The 18,397-nt window shown below is 57.7% G+C and overlaps 1 protein-coding gene across 1 annotated transcript in view; it reads right to left on the bottom strand.

The window, feature by feature from the left end:
- ATRX (ATRX chromatin remodeler) overlaps nucleotides 1-18,397 on the bottom strand; it is an 82,245-nt gene that overhangs the window by 2,082 nt on the left and 61,766 nt on the right. The window contains 14 exon segments of the mRNA XM_078881121.1: nucleotides 1,029-1,157; nucleotides 2,798-2,893; nucleotides 4,612-4,725; nucleotides 5,378-5,527; nucleotides 6,431-6,619; nucleotides 7,526-7,703; nucleotides 9,167-9,275; nucleotides 9,901-10,001; nucleotides 10,680-10,806; nucleotides 12,192-12,436; nucleotides 12,923-13,023; nucleotides 13,783-13,913; nucleotides 14,657-14,777; nucleotides 16,345-16,520. Coding sequence (XP_078737247.1) covers nucleotides 1,029-1,157; nucleotides 2,798-2,893; nucleotides 4,612-4,725; nucleotides 5,378-5,527; nucleotides 6,431-6,619; nucleotides 7,526-7,703; nucleotides 9,167-9,275; nucleotides 9,901-10,001; nucleotides 10,680-10,806; nucleotides 12,192-12,436; nucleotides 12,923-13,023; nucleotides 13,783-13,913; nucleotides 14,657-14,777; nucleotides 16,345-16,520 — 1,967 coding nt within the window.

The raw sequence follows: 18,397 nt of genomic DNA, 5'->3' as shown, positions 1-18,397 counted from the left end.
GTGTGTGTGTATACGTGTGTGTGTGTGTGTACACGCGTGTGTGTGTGTACACGCGTGTGTGTACTCGGTGTACATGTGTGTGTGTGCCCGGTGTACACGCGTGTGTGTACGCGTGTGTGTGTGTACTCGGTGTACATGTGTGTGTATACGTGTGTGTGTGTGTGGCCTGGTACAAGCGTCGTGGTGACATCACCGCCACTTAGTGGCGATTGGCGGTTGTTGTTGTGCCCGGTGTACACGCGTGTGTGTGTGTGTGTACATGTGTGTGTGCGTGTGCACGTGTGTGTGTGGGAAGTGATAGTGTAGCGGTTAGCGCTACGCTGTGCTATGAACCCGGCGACCCGAGTTCGATTTCCGCTGACGGCCACCAGCACCGGTGACGATTATCCGGGGCCTCCCCTAGGTCGACTCAGCCTCAAATGAGTACCCAGTGCGATGTGTAAACATCGCCTCCGGGGAGACAAAGGCGGCCTGGCGTGGTGCTGGCCACCCACCCCTTCGTGTACCGTGCCGACCTTCATAGGTGCTCGCTAACAGCACTTGCCCCTACAGCCTGTTAAGGCTACACGGGGGATCTTTGTCTGTGTGTGTGTGTGTGGCTAAAGCGCAGCAAGTTGGTACAGTAGGGGGCACAGGTGGTGCATCAGACAGTCATCTCGGTCATCTCGGTCAGTCGACCCGTGGCACCTGCTGGGTCTGCCCCGTGACCTCCTGCCAGCGGGCGTTCGACACTTCACGTGGCCTCAAGGTGCACACGGCCTGGCACAAGCGTCGTGGTGACGTCACCGCCACTTAGTGGCGAATGGCGGTTGTTGTTGTGTGTCTGTGTGTGTGTGTCTGTGTAGGTGTCTGTGTTTGTGTCTGTGTCTGTATGTGTGTATGTGTGTGTGTGTACATGTATGTATATGTGTGTGTGTATGTGTGTGTGTGTATGTATATGTGTGTGTGTATGTATGTGTGTGTATATGTGTGTGTGTGTATGTATGTGTGTGTGTTAACACGTGATGACGTCATCGTCGTCCACGCACCATCTGGTGGCGTGCCAGCAGCTCCTGGTAGTTGCCCTCGAAGCGCCGCCGGTCGGCCTGCTGGTTCCGCTGCACCAGCTGACACACCTCCAGCACCTGGCTCTCGTTCAGCGTCGGGTTCGTGTTCCTCTGCACGCCCGCCGTTGACGCACCACGCACACACGCACGCACACACATGCACGCACGCACGCGCACGCACACACACCAACACACACACACACACAGGCGCACACCAACACACAAACACACGCACACATGGGCGCACACACACCAACACACACACACACACAGGCGCACACACACACACGCACACCAACACACACACACACGGGCACACACACACCAACACACACACACACACACAGGCGCACACACACACACGCACAGCAACACACACACACGCACACACGGGCGCACACACACCAACACACACACACAGGCGCACACACACACACGCACACCAACACACAAACACACGCACAAACGGGCGCACACACACACCAACACACACACACGCACAAACGGGCGCACACACACCAACACACACACGCACACCAACACACACACACGCACACACGGGCGCACACACACCAACACACACACACACAGGCGCACACACACACACGCACACCAACACACAAACACACGCACGCAGGCACATGAGCACACACCTCCGATTAGCGCGGTTGGATACGTACGGTGTGAAAGAAAGTCACGCACACACAGCCACCGAGGCTCGTTTTGCATTGGCGCTGCTGGACACTATCGGTTTTATTCCTTTTGCCAAACGAGAAAAGTTAAAACGCAAAAAAAGCGTTTCAATCATTTGGGATCGCACACGGAGCAGCAGTAGCTGCAGAATCGCCTCCCCCCCACCCCCCCCCCTACTGTGGAATACACCGCGGCCTGCATCCCCCCATGCTAGACCACACACACACCCACATCGCAACTCCCTCTGCTGTGAAACCACACACACGGGCGCACGCACGCACACCAACACACACACGCACGCACACCAACACACACACGCACGCACACCAACACACACACGCGCACGCACACCAACACACACACGCGCACGCACACCAACACACACACGCGCACGCACACCAACACACACACACGCACGCACAGCAACACACACACACGCACGCACAGCAACACACACACACGCACGCACACCAACACACACGCACACCAACACACACGCACACCAACACACACGCACGCACGCTGCGCCACGCGGGGACAGCTGCCAGCGGGGGTGGCCCTCCCCACCAGGCGGGCCACACGCAGACAGCGGGGCCCGCCTTCCTGCGTGCGACCAACGGCCCCGTGCGCTGGAGGAACGACGGCGCAAGAGCCCACGGGTTGGTGAACACGTGCGTCTGATCGCGAGTGCGGGGAGCGGTGGCGCAGCGGTGAGCGCGCCAGACTACGAACCAGAGGTCGCAAACGGGTTTTGATTCCTTACCCGTACCCGTACCCGGCCGCACCAGGGTCGCAAATGGGTACCCGTACTCGTACCCGGCCGGGTACGGGTACCCGTTCCCTACCCGTACCCGTACCCTACCCGAAATGAGTGACAAACGGTTACTCACCGGTGACTCACGGTCTACCCGTACCCGGCTGGGTACCCGGCTGGGTACGGGTAGCCGGGTATCGGGTAGGGTACGGGTATCGGGTACCCGGGCTACACGGCAGGAGTTGGTGAGGGACCTTTGTCTTTGGTGCGGCGATAGCCGTGGGCATCCGCCGAGTCGACTCACCACCCTGCGAAGGATCTCCTCGGCAGAGTCGAGCTTGTTTTGCGCCAGGCGTGTGTGGGCGTCCGCGACCTGCGCCCGGCTCGTGTTCAGCATCTCCTAGCGGTGAGAGGGAGAGGGGGGCACAGCGGGGGGTACGGAGACACGCGCGGAGAGTGAGAGAGAGACACGGGGTGAGGGTTCATGGACACGCACAGAGACACGGGAGGGGGGGGGGACAAGGGTATGGAGACACGCGGAGAGAGACACGGTGAGGGGGGACAGGGTACGGAGACACGCGGAGAGAGACACGGTGAGGGTAGACAGGGTACGGAGACACGCGGAGAGAGACACGGTGAGGGGGGACAGGGTACGGAGACACGCGGAGAGAGACACGGTGAGGGTAGACAGGGTACGGAGACACGCGGAGAGAGACACGGTGAGGGGGGACAGGGCACGGAGACACGCGGAGAGAGACACGGTGAGGGTAAACAGGGTACGGAGACACGCGGAGAGAGACACGGTGAGGGTAGACAGGGTACGGAGACACGCGGAGAGAGACACGGTGAGGGTAGACAGGATACGGAGACACGCGGAGAGAGACACGGTGAGGGTAGACAGGGTACGGAGACACGCGGAGAGAGACACGGTGAGGAGGGACAGGGTACAGAGACACGCGGAGAGAGACACGGTGAGGGTAGACAGGGTACGGAGACACGCGGAGAGAGACACGGTGAGGGTAGACAGGGTACGGAGACACGCGGAGAGAGACACGTTGAGGAGGGACAGGGTACGGAGACACGCGGAGAGAGACACGGTGAGGAGGGACAGGGTACGGAGACACGCGGAGAGAGACACGGTGAGGGGGGGACATAGTGGTAATATTATCAGCACATCGTGCTAATCCCGCACCTCTGATTCACACGGCTGGCTACGTACGGTGTAAAAGAAGTTTAACATACAGTATGGAGACATGCAGACACACGGAAACACGGAGATTCGTGTTCAGCATCTCCTGTGGAGACACTGGGACAGAGTACATCGACACAGAGACACGTGGAGGCACACACAAGAGATATACATAGCCAAACACATACACACAGAAACATTAAGCCACACACACATCCACAGACTTGTGTTTATGTGTGTGGGGAGTGGGAGTGTAGTGGTTAGCGCGCTGAGTTACGATCCTGGCAACCCGGGTTCGATTCCCACTTACGGCCAAGACCAATGCCGATTATTTGAACGGGTCCTGGGCCTCCCATAGGTCGACTCGGCCTCAAACGAGTACCTGGTGCGGTGTGTAGTAAACATCGCCACTGGGGAGACAAAGGCGGCCGGGCGTGGTGCTGGCCACCCACCCACCCCCTCGTGTGCCGTGCCGGCCTTCATAGGTGCTGCTCGCTAACAGCACTTGTGTGTGTGTGTGTGTACACGTGTGTGTGTGTGTACACGCGTGTGTGTGTGTGTACACGCGTGTGTGTGTGTGTACACGCGTGTGTGTACACGTGCGTGTGTGTACACATGCGTGTGTGTGTGTGTACACATGCGTGTGTGTGTGTGTGCACGTGTGTGTGTACACGTGTGTGTACGTGTACACGTGTGTGTACGTGTACACGTGTGTGTGCACACGTGTGTGTGTGTGCACACGTGTGCACACGTGTGTGTGTGCACACGTGTGTGTGTGTGCACACGTGTGTGTGTGTGCACACGTGTGTGTGTGTGCACACGTGTGTCTACACGTGTGTGTGTGTACACGTGTGTGTGTGTGCACACGTGTGTGTGTGTGCACACGTGTGTGTGTGTGCACACGTGTGTCTACACGTGTGTGTGTGTACCTGCAGCTGCTGTGGGGAGGCGGTGAGCAGCGACTGGGCGTAGTCCATCCTCCACATGGCCAGGCTGGTGGACATGGACTGTGCCGAGTTGACCTTCGCGTTCAGGTTCAGGCCCTGCACGGCGGAGCACGAGAGGGGGGGGTCACACGAGGGGTTCGCTCACCAACACGCGAGCCTGGGGGTCTGTGTGCGAGTCTGTGGGTCTCTGTGTGAGTCTGTGGGTCTCTGTGTGAGTATGTGGGTCTGTGTGTGAATCTACAGATCTCTGTACGAGTCTGTGGGTCTCTGTGCGAGTCTGTGGGTCTCTGTGCGAGTCTGTGGGTCTGTGTGAGTTACGGGTCTCTGTGTGAGTCTATGTATCTTTGTGAGAGTCTATAGGTCTCTGTGTGAGTCTATGGGTCTCTGTGTGAGTCTACGGGTCTCTGTGCGAGTCTGTGGGTCTGTGCGAGTTTACGGGTCTCTGTTTGAGTCTATGGGTCTCTGCGTGAATCAGTGGGTTTCTGTGTGATTCTACAGATCTCTGTGCGAGTCTGCGGGTCTGTATGCGGGTCTCTGTGCGAGCCTATGGATCTCTATGCGAGTCTACGGGGGTCTCCGTGTGAGCCTGTGGGTCTCTGTGTGAGTCTGTGGGTCTCTGTATAAGTCTATGGGTCTCTGTGCGAGTCTGTGGCTCTCCGTGCGAGTCTGTGGGTCTCTGCGCGAGTCTCCACGCGACTGTGCGGGTGTCTGTGTGTGTCTCCGCGTGCCCCACCGCCCGGCCCCTCACCTTCTTCTCGGCCTCGTACTCGGTCCAGGCCGCCTTGCGCTCCTCCTCCGTGAGCGCCTCCTCCTCCTTGTGGTCGAGCAGCGAGTCGTGCTCGTGGTACTCCACGATCTGGTCGCGGTTATTCTGCAGCATCTCCGCAAGGATCTTGTCCTGTGTGGGGGGGAGGGGGGCATGGTGAGCGGAGGGGGGGGGGCACGGGGGTCATCGTCATCATCGTGGGCAGCGTCGTCGTCGTCATCGTCATCAGCGGCGGCGGGAATAGCTGCAACTGCATCTTCATGAGCGCTGCCACCACCTTCACCGCCGCCACCCGCCGCCACCGCCACCACCGCCGCCACCACCGCCACCACCACCACCGCCGCCACCACCACCACTACCATCACCGCCACCACCACCACCACTACGTTTCACCATCACCACGACACCGTTTCACCATCACCACCACGTTTCACCACCACCACCACGAATCACCACCACCACCACCACGTTCCACCACCACCACCGCCACTACCATCACCACCACCACCACTACGTTTCACCATCACCACGACACCGTTTCACCATCACCACCACCACCACGTTTCACCACCACCACCACCGCCACGTTCCACCACCACCACGCTACACCACCACCACCACCACCACGCTACACCACCACCACCACCGCCACGTTCCACCACCACCACCACCACCACCACGTTTCACCACCACCACCACCGCCACGTTCCACCACCACCACGTTTCACCACCACCACGTTTCACCACCACCACCACGTTTCACCACCACCACCACCGCCACGTTCCATCACCACCACCACCACGTTTCACCACCACCACCACCACGCTACACCACCACCACCACCGCCACGTTCCACCACCACCACCACGTTTCACCACCACCACCACCGCCACGTTCCACCACCACCACCACCACCACCACCACCACCACCACGCTACACCACCACCACCACCACCACGTTTCACCACCACCACCACCACGCTACACCACCACCACCACCACGCTACACCACCACCACCACCGCCACACGGCACCTTGGGTAGCCGCGGCGTGGGGCGTTTCTTCTTCTTGTTGGGCTCGTCGAGGCGCTCCGGCTCGAAGGTGTAGAGCTCCGAGAGCTCGTTCATCGTGAAGTGTCGCTCCACCTGCTGCTGGTCCACCACGCGGAACGACAACGACTCCTTCGTCACCTGCCGGTCGTAGATCTTCTCCTCCATCGTGCCCTGACGCCGGGGGGGAGGGGGCGGGGGTGAGAGAGTCATTCATTCGTTACGTTAAGTCGTTCGGTCGTTTGGTCATTCGTTTCGGCCGTTCAGTCATTCGTTTGGTTATTCGTTCGGTTGTTCATTAACTCATCCATTCCTTCGATCATTCTGCCATTCATTCGATCATTCATCCATCCATTCCTTCAATCATTCATGCCTTCGGACATGCATTCATCCATTCCTTCAATCATTCATCCATCCATTCCTTCGATCCTTCATCCATTCCTTCCTTCGGACATGCATTCATCCATTCCTTCAATCATCCATCCATTCCTTCGATCCTTCATTCATGCATTCCTTCGATCATTAATTAATTCATGCCTACGGACATGCATTCATCCATTCCTTCAAACATCCATCCATTCCTTCAATCCTTCATTCATCCATTCCTTCAATCATTAATTCATCCATGCCTTCGGACATGCATTCATCCATTCCTTCAAACATTCATCCATCCATTCCTTCGATCCTTCATTCATCCATTCCTTCGATCCTTCATTCATGCATTCCTTCATTCATGCATTCATCCATTCCTTCAATCATCCATCCATTCCTTCAATCCTTCATTCATGCATTCATCCATTCCTTCAATCATCCATCCATTCCTTCGATCCTTCATTCATGCATTCCTTCGATCATTCATCCATCCATGCCTTCGGACATGCATTCATCCATTCCTTCAATCATCCATCCATTCCTTCGATCCTTCATCCATCCATCCCTCTGGACATCCATTCATCCATTCCTTCGATCCTTCATTCATGCATTCCTTCGGACACCCATTCATTCCCTCCGGTCATTCACCCATCGATTCATTCCCCCCCCCCCCCCCCCCCCCCCCCCCAGGTCACCCACTCTCCGTACCTGCGCCAGGAATCGGTAGACAAACACAGGCCGCATCTGCCCGAAGCGGTAGACACGGAAGATGCTCTGGATGTCGTAGGAGGGGTTCCAGGAGGCGTCGAATACGATCACGCGGTTAGCGGCCACCAGGTTGATGCCCAGCGAGCCCGCCTTGGTGGAGATGAGGAAGAGGCGGCCCCTGTGGGAGCGACAGGGAGACAGGCAGGCAGGCAGGTACGCCGCTAGGACGGAGCGAGCTAAAACTGAATACCGGTAGGTTTTTTTTGTTCCGGTAAAGTCATGTAGGTAAGAAAATAAAATGTAAAGTTAATCAAAGTAATAATGGAAATAAAATAAATTTCGATTTAAAGCTTCTTTCGTGACTGCAGGGATTCATCTTCTTGGTTCTTTCGGTAAAGTCACGACGTAGAAGGGAAGTAATAAAATGATAAATATAAAACATAATAGAATAATTCTCACAACGTTTCGGCCACAACGCAAGCAGCCGTCCTCAGGTGAAGAACAGGTCTGTCGGAAAGACAGCGTCTGAATGAACCCATTTGTTTAATATTTTTCATTCATTCAGACGCTGTCTTTCCGACAGACCTGTTCTTCACCTGAGGACGGCTGCTTGCGTTGTGGCCGAAACGTCGTGAGAATTATTTTATTAGGTTTTATTTTTATTATTTTATTACTTCCCTTCTACGTGATCAGTCAATTTTAGCTGTGACGGTCCCCACATGATGGCGGAGACTTGTGTTGCCTCCGAAACGTCGTGATTTATTATTTTATTATGTTATAATTTTATTTTATTTCCATTATTACTTTCGTTAACTTTTAATTTTATTTTTTTACCTACGTGACTTTACCGAAGAACAAAACCTGACAGTATGTGTCCTCGCATAATAATGGAAATAAAATGAAGTAATAAGTCACGACGTTTCGGAGGCAAACACAAGTCTCTGTCATCACGTGGGACCGTCACAGCTAACATTACCGATGCAAAAAATCAACACAGACATCATCATCGTCGTCGTCATCGTCACATTCCCATCAGTACAGACATCATCATCGTCGTCATCGTCACATCCCCATCAGTACAAACATCGTCGTCGTCATCGTCACATCCCCATCAGTACAGACATCATCATCGTCATCGTCACATCCCCATCAGTACAGACATCATCATCATCGTCATCGTCACATCCCCATCAGTACAGACATCATCATCATCGTCATCGTCACATCCCCATCAGTACAGACATCATCATCGTCATCGTCACATCCCCATCAGTACAGACATCATCATCATCGTCATCGTCACATCCCCATCAGTACAGACATCATCATCATCGTCATCGTTACATCCCCATCAGTACAGACATCATCATCATCATCGTTACATCCCCATCAGTACATCATCATCATCGTCATCATCGTCACATCCCCATCAGTACATCATCATCATCATCATCGTTACATCCTCATCAGTACAGACATCATCATCGTCGTCATCGTTACATCCTCATCAGTACAGACATCATCATCATCGTCACATCCCCATCAGTACAGACATCATCATCATCGTCGTCATCGTCATATCCCCATCAGTACAGACACCGTCATCGTCGCCGTGGCAACGGGAGGGATGAAAGGGGGTACCGGGGGTTGCTCTCATCGTTGAAGTCTTCCGCCCACTTCTTGCGGAGACTGGCCGACGTGGAGCCGTCCATGCGGTAGTAGTCCACGTTACGGAACCACTTGCCCTTGCCTGGAGATAGACACACACAGAGATACATACAGATACACAGAGATACACACATATACACACACAAAGATAGAGATACACAAAGATACACACACGCAGATATACACACACACGCACAGAGAGATACACAGAGATACAGACACACACAGAGACACACACAGAGACACACAGAGACACACACACAGAGACACAAAGATCCCCCATATAGCCTTAACAGACTGTAGGGGCAAGTGCTGTTAGCGAGCACCTATGAAGGCCGCAACGGTACACGAGGGGGTGGGTGGCCAGCACCACGCCCGACCGCCTTTGTCTCCCTAGTGGTGATGTTTACACACCGCACCAGGTACTCATTTGAGGCTGAGTCGACCTAGGGGATGCCCAAGAGCGGTTCAGATAATCGTCACTGGTGTTGGCCGTGAGCGGGAATCGAACTCGGGTCGCCGGGTTCACAGCACAGCGCGCTAACCGCTACACTATCGCTCCCCACACACAGAGACACACACACACAGACACACACACACACAAAGACACACACAGTGATACACACACAGAGATACACACACACAGATAGATCAGAGAGACACACACGCATGAAGAGGCACACGCATGTGCGGCGCGTGGCACGCACCTTTGTAGGGACTCGGCTTCTTGGCCGCCTTGGCCTTGTTTGCCATCTCGAGGAAGTCCTCGATGAGATCGAGCGAGATGAGAGACTGGCTGAACACCAGCCTGCAGGGCGAGACACGGTGAGACACGGTGAGACACGGTGAGACACGGCGAGACACGGCGAGACACGGCGAGACACGGCGAGGCACGGTGAGGAATGCAGGGACACGGTGAGACACGGTGAGACACGCAGGGACACGGTGAGACACGGTGAGACACGGTGAGACACGGTGAGACACGGTGAGACACGGTGAGGAATCCAGGGACACGGTGAGACACGGTGAGACACGGTGAGACACGGTGAGACAAGCACAGACATTGTGAAGCAAGGTGAAACACGCAGGGACACGGTGAGACACGGTGAGACACGGTGAAACACGCACAGACATTGTGAAGCAAGGTGAGACACGCAGGGACACGGTGAGACACGGTGAGAGACGGTGAGACACGCAGGGACACGGTGAGACACGGTGAGACACGCAGGGACACGGTGAGACACGGTGAGACACGCAGGGACACGGTGTGAGACGATGCGCGACGGTGGGGTCGGCACCCCCTACCACCACCACCACTACCACCACCGCCGCCGCACTCCACACAAAGGGGCTGCTTGTGTCCCATTGTGCGGAGAGAGCAACCAGGACGGGCAGAGGAGGGGAGTGTGGGAGCGAGCGAGAGAGAGAGAGCGGGAGAGAGCGAGAGAGAGCGGGAGAGAGAGCGAGAGAGAGAGAGGCCACGTACACTTTCTCGCACAACTCCTCCGCCATGGCAAGCGTCTCGAAGAGCAGCGTCAGCTTGCCCGAGTGGGCCATCACCTCGGCCTCCTCCTCCTTCACAAACTCCTTGAACCACTCCGCCGTGCCTTTGGCTGCGACACGGTGGGAGGGGAGGGGTACAAGGGGGGTCATGGGTCAAATGCCAAGGGTGAGCGGAGTTCAGCGAGCGGCGGTGAGCGTTCTAGTAGGCCAGTCAGCCACTCCCTCGCTCAGCTGACCGTCTGCCCAGTCGCTCGCTCACAGAGTCAGCCGCTCAATCAATCGGGAAACTCTCCGCCCCGAGAGCTCGGTCAATCAGCCACTCGGCTATCCATCCACCCAGTCGCTCACTCAGTAAGACACTCACTCACTCACTCAACCATCTGCTCAGTCGCTCACTCAGTCAGCCACTCACTCGCTCAGCCGCTCACTCACCCAGCTAACCATCTGCTCAGTCGCTCACTCAGTCAGCCACTCACCCACCCACCGTTACTACACCACCACCCACTCACCCACCCACCGTTACTACACCACCACGCTCCCCACCACCCACTCACTCCACCCACCGTTACTTACACCACCACGCTCCCCACCACCACTCACTCACCACCCACCACCAACAACAACAACACCCACCATTCGCCACTAAACGCGACAGTGATGTCACAGGGCACCTGCGCCAGGCCACCCACACCACCAACACCACTCACTCACTCACCCACCCACACACCACCACCACCCCACACTCACCCATCGTTACTACACCACCACCCACTCAACCCACCCACCCACACCACCACCACCACCACCACTCACTCACCCACCGTTACTACACCACCACGCTCCCCACCACCCACTCACCACCCCACCCACCCACACCACCAACACACACCATTCGCCACTACGCGATGGCGATGTCACCACGGCACCCTGCGCCAGGCCACCCACACCACCCACACCACCACCACCACTCACTCACCCACCCACCCACACCACCCACACCACCACCACCACTCACTCACCGTTACTACACCACCATGCTCCCCACCACCTACTCACCCACCCACCCACACCCCACCACCACCACCACCACTCACTCACCCACCGTTACTACACCACCACGCTCCCCACCACCCACTCAACCATCCACCCACCCACACCACCACCACCACCACCACTCACTCACCCACCCACACCACCAAGCACCACTCACTCACCGACCGTTACTACACCACCACGCTCCCCACCACCCACTCACCCACCCACCCCAACCACCACCCACCACTCACTCACCCACCGTTACTACACCACCACGCTCCCCACCACCCACTCACCTACCCACCCACACCACCACCACCACCCACTCACTCACTCACTCACCGTGACTACACCACCACGCTCCCCCACCCACCCACCCACCCACCCACACCACCACCCACCACCGCCACCACCACGACACCGTTTGGGCAAGCGCCGTGAGCGCTAACGCCACACTCACCGTCAATCTCCTCGACCTTCTCCACCTTGGGCGTGACCACGGCGGCGGCGGCGGGGGGCACGTCGTCGTCGGGCCGAGTGTTGCCGGCGCCGCGTCGCGAGCGCGTGTTCCACACTTTCACCACCTCCACCGCGTCAGAGTCAGAGCTGCGGCCACCGCTGCCCCCTGGTCGTTGCCCGCCGCTGGGGCCGCCGCCGGCGCCGCCGTCTCCGCCCTTGCCGGCGCCCTTCTTGCCCTTCCTGCGACTGTGCGGCTGGGACGGAGGTGAGGAGGTGAGGTGGTGAGGTGGTGGTGGGGGTGATGGTGGGGGTGACGGTGAGGGGTGACGGTGGGGGTGATGGGTGGGGTGACGGTGGGGGTGATGGTGGGGTGACGGTGGGGGTGATGGTGGGGGAGTGACGGTGAGGGGTGATGGTGGCGGTGACGGTGGGGTGATGGTGGGGGTGACGGTGGGGGGTGATGGTGGGGGTGATGGTGGGGGTGATGGTGAGGGGTGATGGTGGGGTGACGGTGGGGGAGATGGTGGAGGAGTTGATGGTGGAGGTGGTGGAGGAGTTGATGGTGGAGGAGGAGGTGGAAATAGAGGAGGGGGGGGGCGAGAAGGAGGTGGTGATGATGGTGGAAATTCTATCCCTGGTGGTCAACAGTGATGGTGGGGTGGATGACGATGTTGTTGACGTTGTTGACGTTGTTGACGTTGTTGTCGTGGGGGTGAGGAGGAGGTCCCTCACCTCGTCGTGGGCTCCGAGTCCGACCCCAGGCCGCTCATGGAGGCTTTTTCATCTTCGGACGTGGCGATGAAGTCGTCCATGCTGTCCTCGTCGTAAAAGCCCTGCAGCAGCAGCGATGGTGGCGGCGTTAGCAATGACTCAACTAACCACTCAGCCAACCACTCACTCACTCAACCACTCAACCACTCACTCAACCACTCTCACTCAACCAACCACTCAACCAATCACTCAACCACTCAACCAATCACTCAACCACTCAACCACTCACTCAACCACTCACTCACTCAACCACCCACTCACTCAACCAACCACTCAACCACTCACTAACCAACCACTCAACCACTCACTCAACCAATCACTAACCACTCACTCACTCAACCACCCACTCAACCACCCACTCAATCACTCAACCACCCACTCAACCACCCACCCACTCAACCACCCACTCAACCAACCATTCAACCAACCACTCAACCACCCACTCAACCACCCACTCACTCCCTCACCCACTCAACCACTCACTCACTCAACCACCCACTCAACCACCCACTCACTCAACCACCCACCCACCAACTCAACCACCCACTCAACCACCCACTCAACCAACCATTCAACCAACCACTCAACCACCCACTCACTCCCTCACTCACTCCCTCACCCCCACTCACTCAACCACCCACTCACTCCCCACTCACTCCCCACTCACTCAACCACCCACCCACCAACTCAACCACCCACTCAACAACTTAACCACCCACTCAACCACCCACTCAACCACTCAACCACCCACTCAACCACCCACTCACCCACCCACCCACTGTCTCCCCCCCCCGCCCCCCCGCGCTGTGCGTGTGGCGTGCCTTGTTCTCCTTGCTGATGTAGTCGAGGTGAAGGCACCAGGGGTGAGTCCAGATGCGGCACAGCATCTGGTAGTCGGCAAACAGCTTCGTGCCGCAACGGCCACGGCCCTGCTCACCCATCATCCCCGCACCTGCACGCCACGGGGGGAGGGGGTCATGGCATGGAGTCACCGTGACCTCACCGTAACCTCACCGTGACCTCATCGTAACGTCACCGTAACCTCACGTCCGTCCACCAATTTAGTTTGTCCACACGTTTGTCTGTTAACAGATTTCATTTTTTTTTATTCGTAATTCATCCCCCCCCCCCCCCCACCCTCGTCCCGCACGTGACTCCCTGCAGCCAGGCAGCCAGCCAGGCAGCCAGCCAGGCAGCCAGCCAGGCAGCCAGCCAGGCAGCCAGCCAGGCAGGCAGCCAGCCAGGCAGGCAGCCAGCCAGGCAGCCAGCCAGCCAGGCAGGCAGCCAGCCAGGCAGCCAGCCAGGCAGGCAGCCAGGTAGGCAGCCTGGCAGGCAGGCAGCCAGCCAGCCAGGCAGCCAGCCAGGCAGCCAGCCAGCCAGGCAGCCAGGCAGCCAGCCAGGCAGCCTGGCAGGCAGCCAGCCAGCCAGGCAGCCAGCCAGCCAGCCAGGCAGCCAGCCAGGCAGCCAGCCAGCCAGCCAGGCAGCCAGCCAGGCAGCCAGACAGCCAGGCAGCCAGCCAGGCAAGCCAGGCAGCCAGCCAAACTTACTGGCAACCACCACAGCCGAAGCCGGCGCTTCCGGCAGTTCCGATGGCGCCCGTGGGCCTCTCTCTCGCCCCCCCTCCCCCCACACGCTACCCCGCCCCCTACCCCACCCCCTCCCCCCAGGGTGCCCTCCTCCTCCCCCCCCTCTGACCTGTGAAGTGGTCCAGGTAGTGCTGGTAGAGGATGCACTGCAGCGGCGTCAGGCGGATGGAGAGCACGTACTCGTGCTTGGGCGGCAGGAACTTGGTGAGCGCCGTGTAGTCCTTTTCATTCTCTGTGGGGGCGGCACACACGCACGCACACGCACACATGTACACCCGCACACACATGCACGCACGCACGTACACACATGCACGCACGCACGTACACACACAGGCACACACGCACACGCACGCACACGGGCACATGTACACACACACACGAGCATGTACGCACGCATGCGCACATGTACACACACACGTACGCACACACAGACACGCGCATGTACACACACACGTACGCACACACACACACGCACATGTACACACACACACACGTACGCACACACGCACACGGGCACACACGCGCACATGCACACACACACACGAACGTGTGTCAGTCATCACGCCCGCGTTTCGTCGCGTGCGGACGCCGAGTCGTGGTGGTGGTGGTGGTCTCGGCACCACGGAAGTGGACATGGCAGAGCTGGCTCGGAGAATCCCTCCTCCTCGTTTACGGGGGGCATCCTCCTCCGTTTGCCCGATCACAAGCTCACCGACTCCCTCACCTCGCTCACACCCGTCACGACTCACCCATCCACCCACTCGCCCACCCACCTACCCACCCGCTCATTCACTAGCTCACTCGCCCACCGACCAACCAGCTACTCATCCATTCACTCACTCGCCCACCCCATCCACCCACTCGCCCACACCACCCACTCGCTCACTCATCCATTCACTCACTCACTCACTCGCCAACCCACCCACCCACACCCATCCATTTGCTCACTCACTTGCCCACCCACCGACCCGCTCACTCATCCATTCACTCACTCACTCGCCCACCTACCCGCTCACTCATCCATGCACTCACTCACTCGCCCACCTACCCGCTCACTCATCCATTCACTCACTCACTCGCCCACCCACCCGCTACTCATCCATTCACTCACTCGCCCACCCACCCAATCACTCACTCGCCCACCCACCCACCCGCTACTCATCCATTCACTCACTCGCCCCCCCACTCTCCCATTCATCCACCGCCACACCCACCCCCTCCACCCACCCACCCCTCCACCCTACCCACCCACCCACCCACCCCTCCACCCACCCACGCACCCCCTCCACACTAACCACCCACCCACCCCTCCACCCACCCACCCACCCACCCCTCCACCCACACCCTCCACCCACCCCTCCACCCACCGCCCACCCCTCCACCCACCCACCCACCACCCTAACCACCCACCCCTCCATCCACCCACCGCCAACCCACCACCCACCCTTCCACCCAGCCACCACCCCTCCACCCACCCACGCACCCCTCCACCCTAACCACCCACCCACCCCTCCACCCACCCACCCACCCCTCCACCCTAACCACCCACCCACCCACCACCCACCCACACCCCACCCACCCACCCCTCCACCCACCCACCCCTCCACCCACCCACCCCTCCACCCACCCACCACCCACCCCTCCACCCACCCACCCCTCCACCCACCCACCCACCCCTCCACCCTAACCACCCACTCACCCACCCCTCCACCCACCCACCACCCACCCACCCCCCACCCACCCCCCACCCACCCACCCCTCCACCCACCCACCACCCACCCCCCACCCACCGCCCACCTGCACACAGCCGGCGAGTAGCTCATAGAGGATGTGGGCCCTCTTCTTCATGAGGCGCACGTCGGCCAGCGTGGAGTCGGAGCACTGCCCGTTCTGGATGGGGTTGATGAAACGGTTCCGGAACTCCTTGGAGGAGCCCAGCAGATTCTCCTTGATGAAGTTCACCATGCAGTGGTCTGCGCGCACACCGCAACGGTGGTGAGATGTTAGCTGCCTCGCCTGGTACGCGGGAGGTCGTGGGTTCGATCCCAACCCTGACGACGCCTGTGGTGTATTTGGAGTTTGTGTGTCTCTCTCTCTCATCATCATCACGGTGGCTAGGAGATGTTAACTACCTCGCCTGGTATGCAGGAGGTTGTGGGTTCGATCCCGACCCCTGACGCCTGCTGCTGTATATTTGGAGTCTGTGTGTGTCTCTCTTTCATCATCATCACGGTGGCTAGGAGATGTTGACTACCTCGCCTGGTATGCAGGAGGTCGTTGGTTCGATCCCGACCCTGATGCCTGCTGCTGTATATTTGGAGTCTGTGTGTGTCTCTCTTTCATCATCATCACGGTGGCTAGGAGATGTTGACTACCTCGCCTGGTATGCAGGAGGTCGTTGGTTCGATCCCGACCCTGACGATGCCTGCTGCTGTATATTTGGATGTGAAGCTTTCGTGACTGCAAGGATTCATATTCTTAGGTTTTTTCGGTAAAGTCACGTAGGTAAAAAAATGTACATTAACAAAAGTAAAATAAAAAAAAAATAAAAAAAAATTCACGACGTTTCGGAAGCAACACAAGCCTCCGTCTAGATGTTAACTACCTCGCCTGGTGTGCAGGAGGTCGTGGGTTCAACGCCCGACCCTGGCTACGCATTGTGGTATATTTGGAGTTTGCTTGCTCTTTCTCTGGCGGCTATACATTTCCACGTGGCGATGACGATGATGAGCCACTTCGTTGGGCAATCATCCCTGCTGAGCTAATGAAAATAGTTTTAAGAGTTAAGCTTTAACAGTTTCAAAGGTGGCAGCCCCCCCCCCATCCCCGTTTAGCCCCTCAACCCTTTCCCAGTCTGATGATGTACGTTCACGTCCTCGGAGCTTTTTCCTTCCGATTCCATTTCGGAAGCAAAAATTAAAACGGGAGAAAACTTGATAATTGGTTTTTTACCCTTTTATCTGGCAACAAAACTGACACCTTTTTTTACAAGGAGTCATGTTTGCATAGACCACAATACCTGCAGTCATAATTTAAAAAAACACACAACTCTGATAATGTATGCACTGTCCTTGAAGTTGATTGGTCCACACCCGAGACAGCTTTCCTTAGAGCCCAGTCTCACATGGTGTTGTACCAGATGACGCCAAAAGGCGCACAACTCAAAGACAATGCACCATCAGAGTATGAGAGCTCGGGGCAAGCATTTACACCATTGGAACCTCATTTGCCAGTAAAAAAATATGATAATTGTTTTTTTTACCCTTCTATCTGGCAACAGATAGTAGTAACAGCACCAGCAGCAGCAGCAGCAGAAGTAGCAGCAGTAGTAGTAGCAGCAGTAGCAGCAGCAGTAGCAGCAGTAGCAGCAGCAGTAGTAGTAGCAGCAGTAGTAGTAACAGCAGCAGCAGCAGTAGTAGCAGCTCCTACTGCTGCTACTATGGCTGCTGCTGTTACTACTGCTGCTGCTGTTACTACTACTACTACTGCTGCTACTGCAACTGCTGCTGCAACTGCACCTCTCTGACTAAAATGAACGCTGTGAATCGCTTCGCGCGTTCCGAGATCCGGCGGTGAACGGGGGGGGGGGGGGGGGGGGGGGGGGGGGTGACAACCCACCCGCTCGCTGCGGCTCGCAAACGGGAAAGGGGGTTCACGGCCATGTCGGGGCAAGGGCTGCGAGAGCCAGCGGCCCCTGCTAGCACGGTGGGGCACGGCTGGCACCCCCGTCCCGCCCGCCCCACCCACCCGCATCTCCCTCACCGTCATTCTAACAGCGGGTACATTTTTGAATTTTTTTTTATTTTTAAGGCTGAGTCGACCTAGGTGATTGCCCAGGCCCGGTCCAGAT

Source organism: Lampetra fluviatilis, chromosome 60 (assembly GCF_964198595.1).
Source record: "Lampetra fluviatilis chromosome 60, kcLamFluv1.1, whole genome shotgun sequence".
Classification (NCBI taxonomy): Eukaryota; Metazoa; Chordata; class Hyperoartia; order Petromyzontiformes; family Petromyzontidae; genus Lampetra; species Lampetra fluviatilis.
This window is presented reverse-complemented; position numbering and strand designations above follow the sequence as displayed.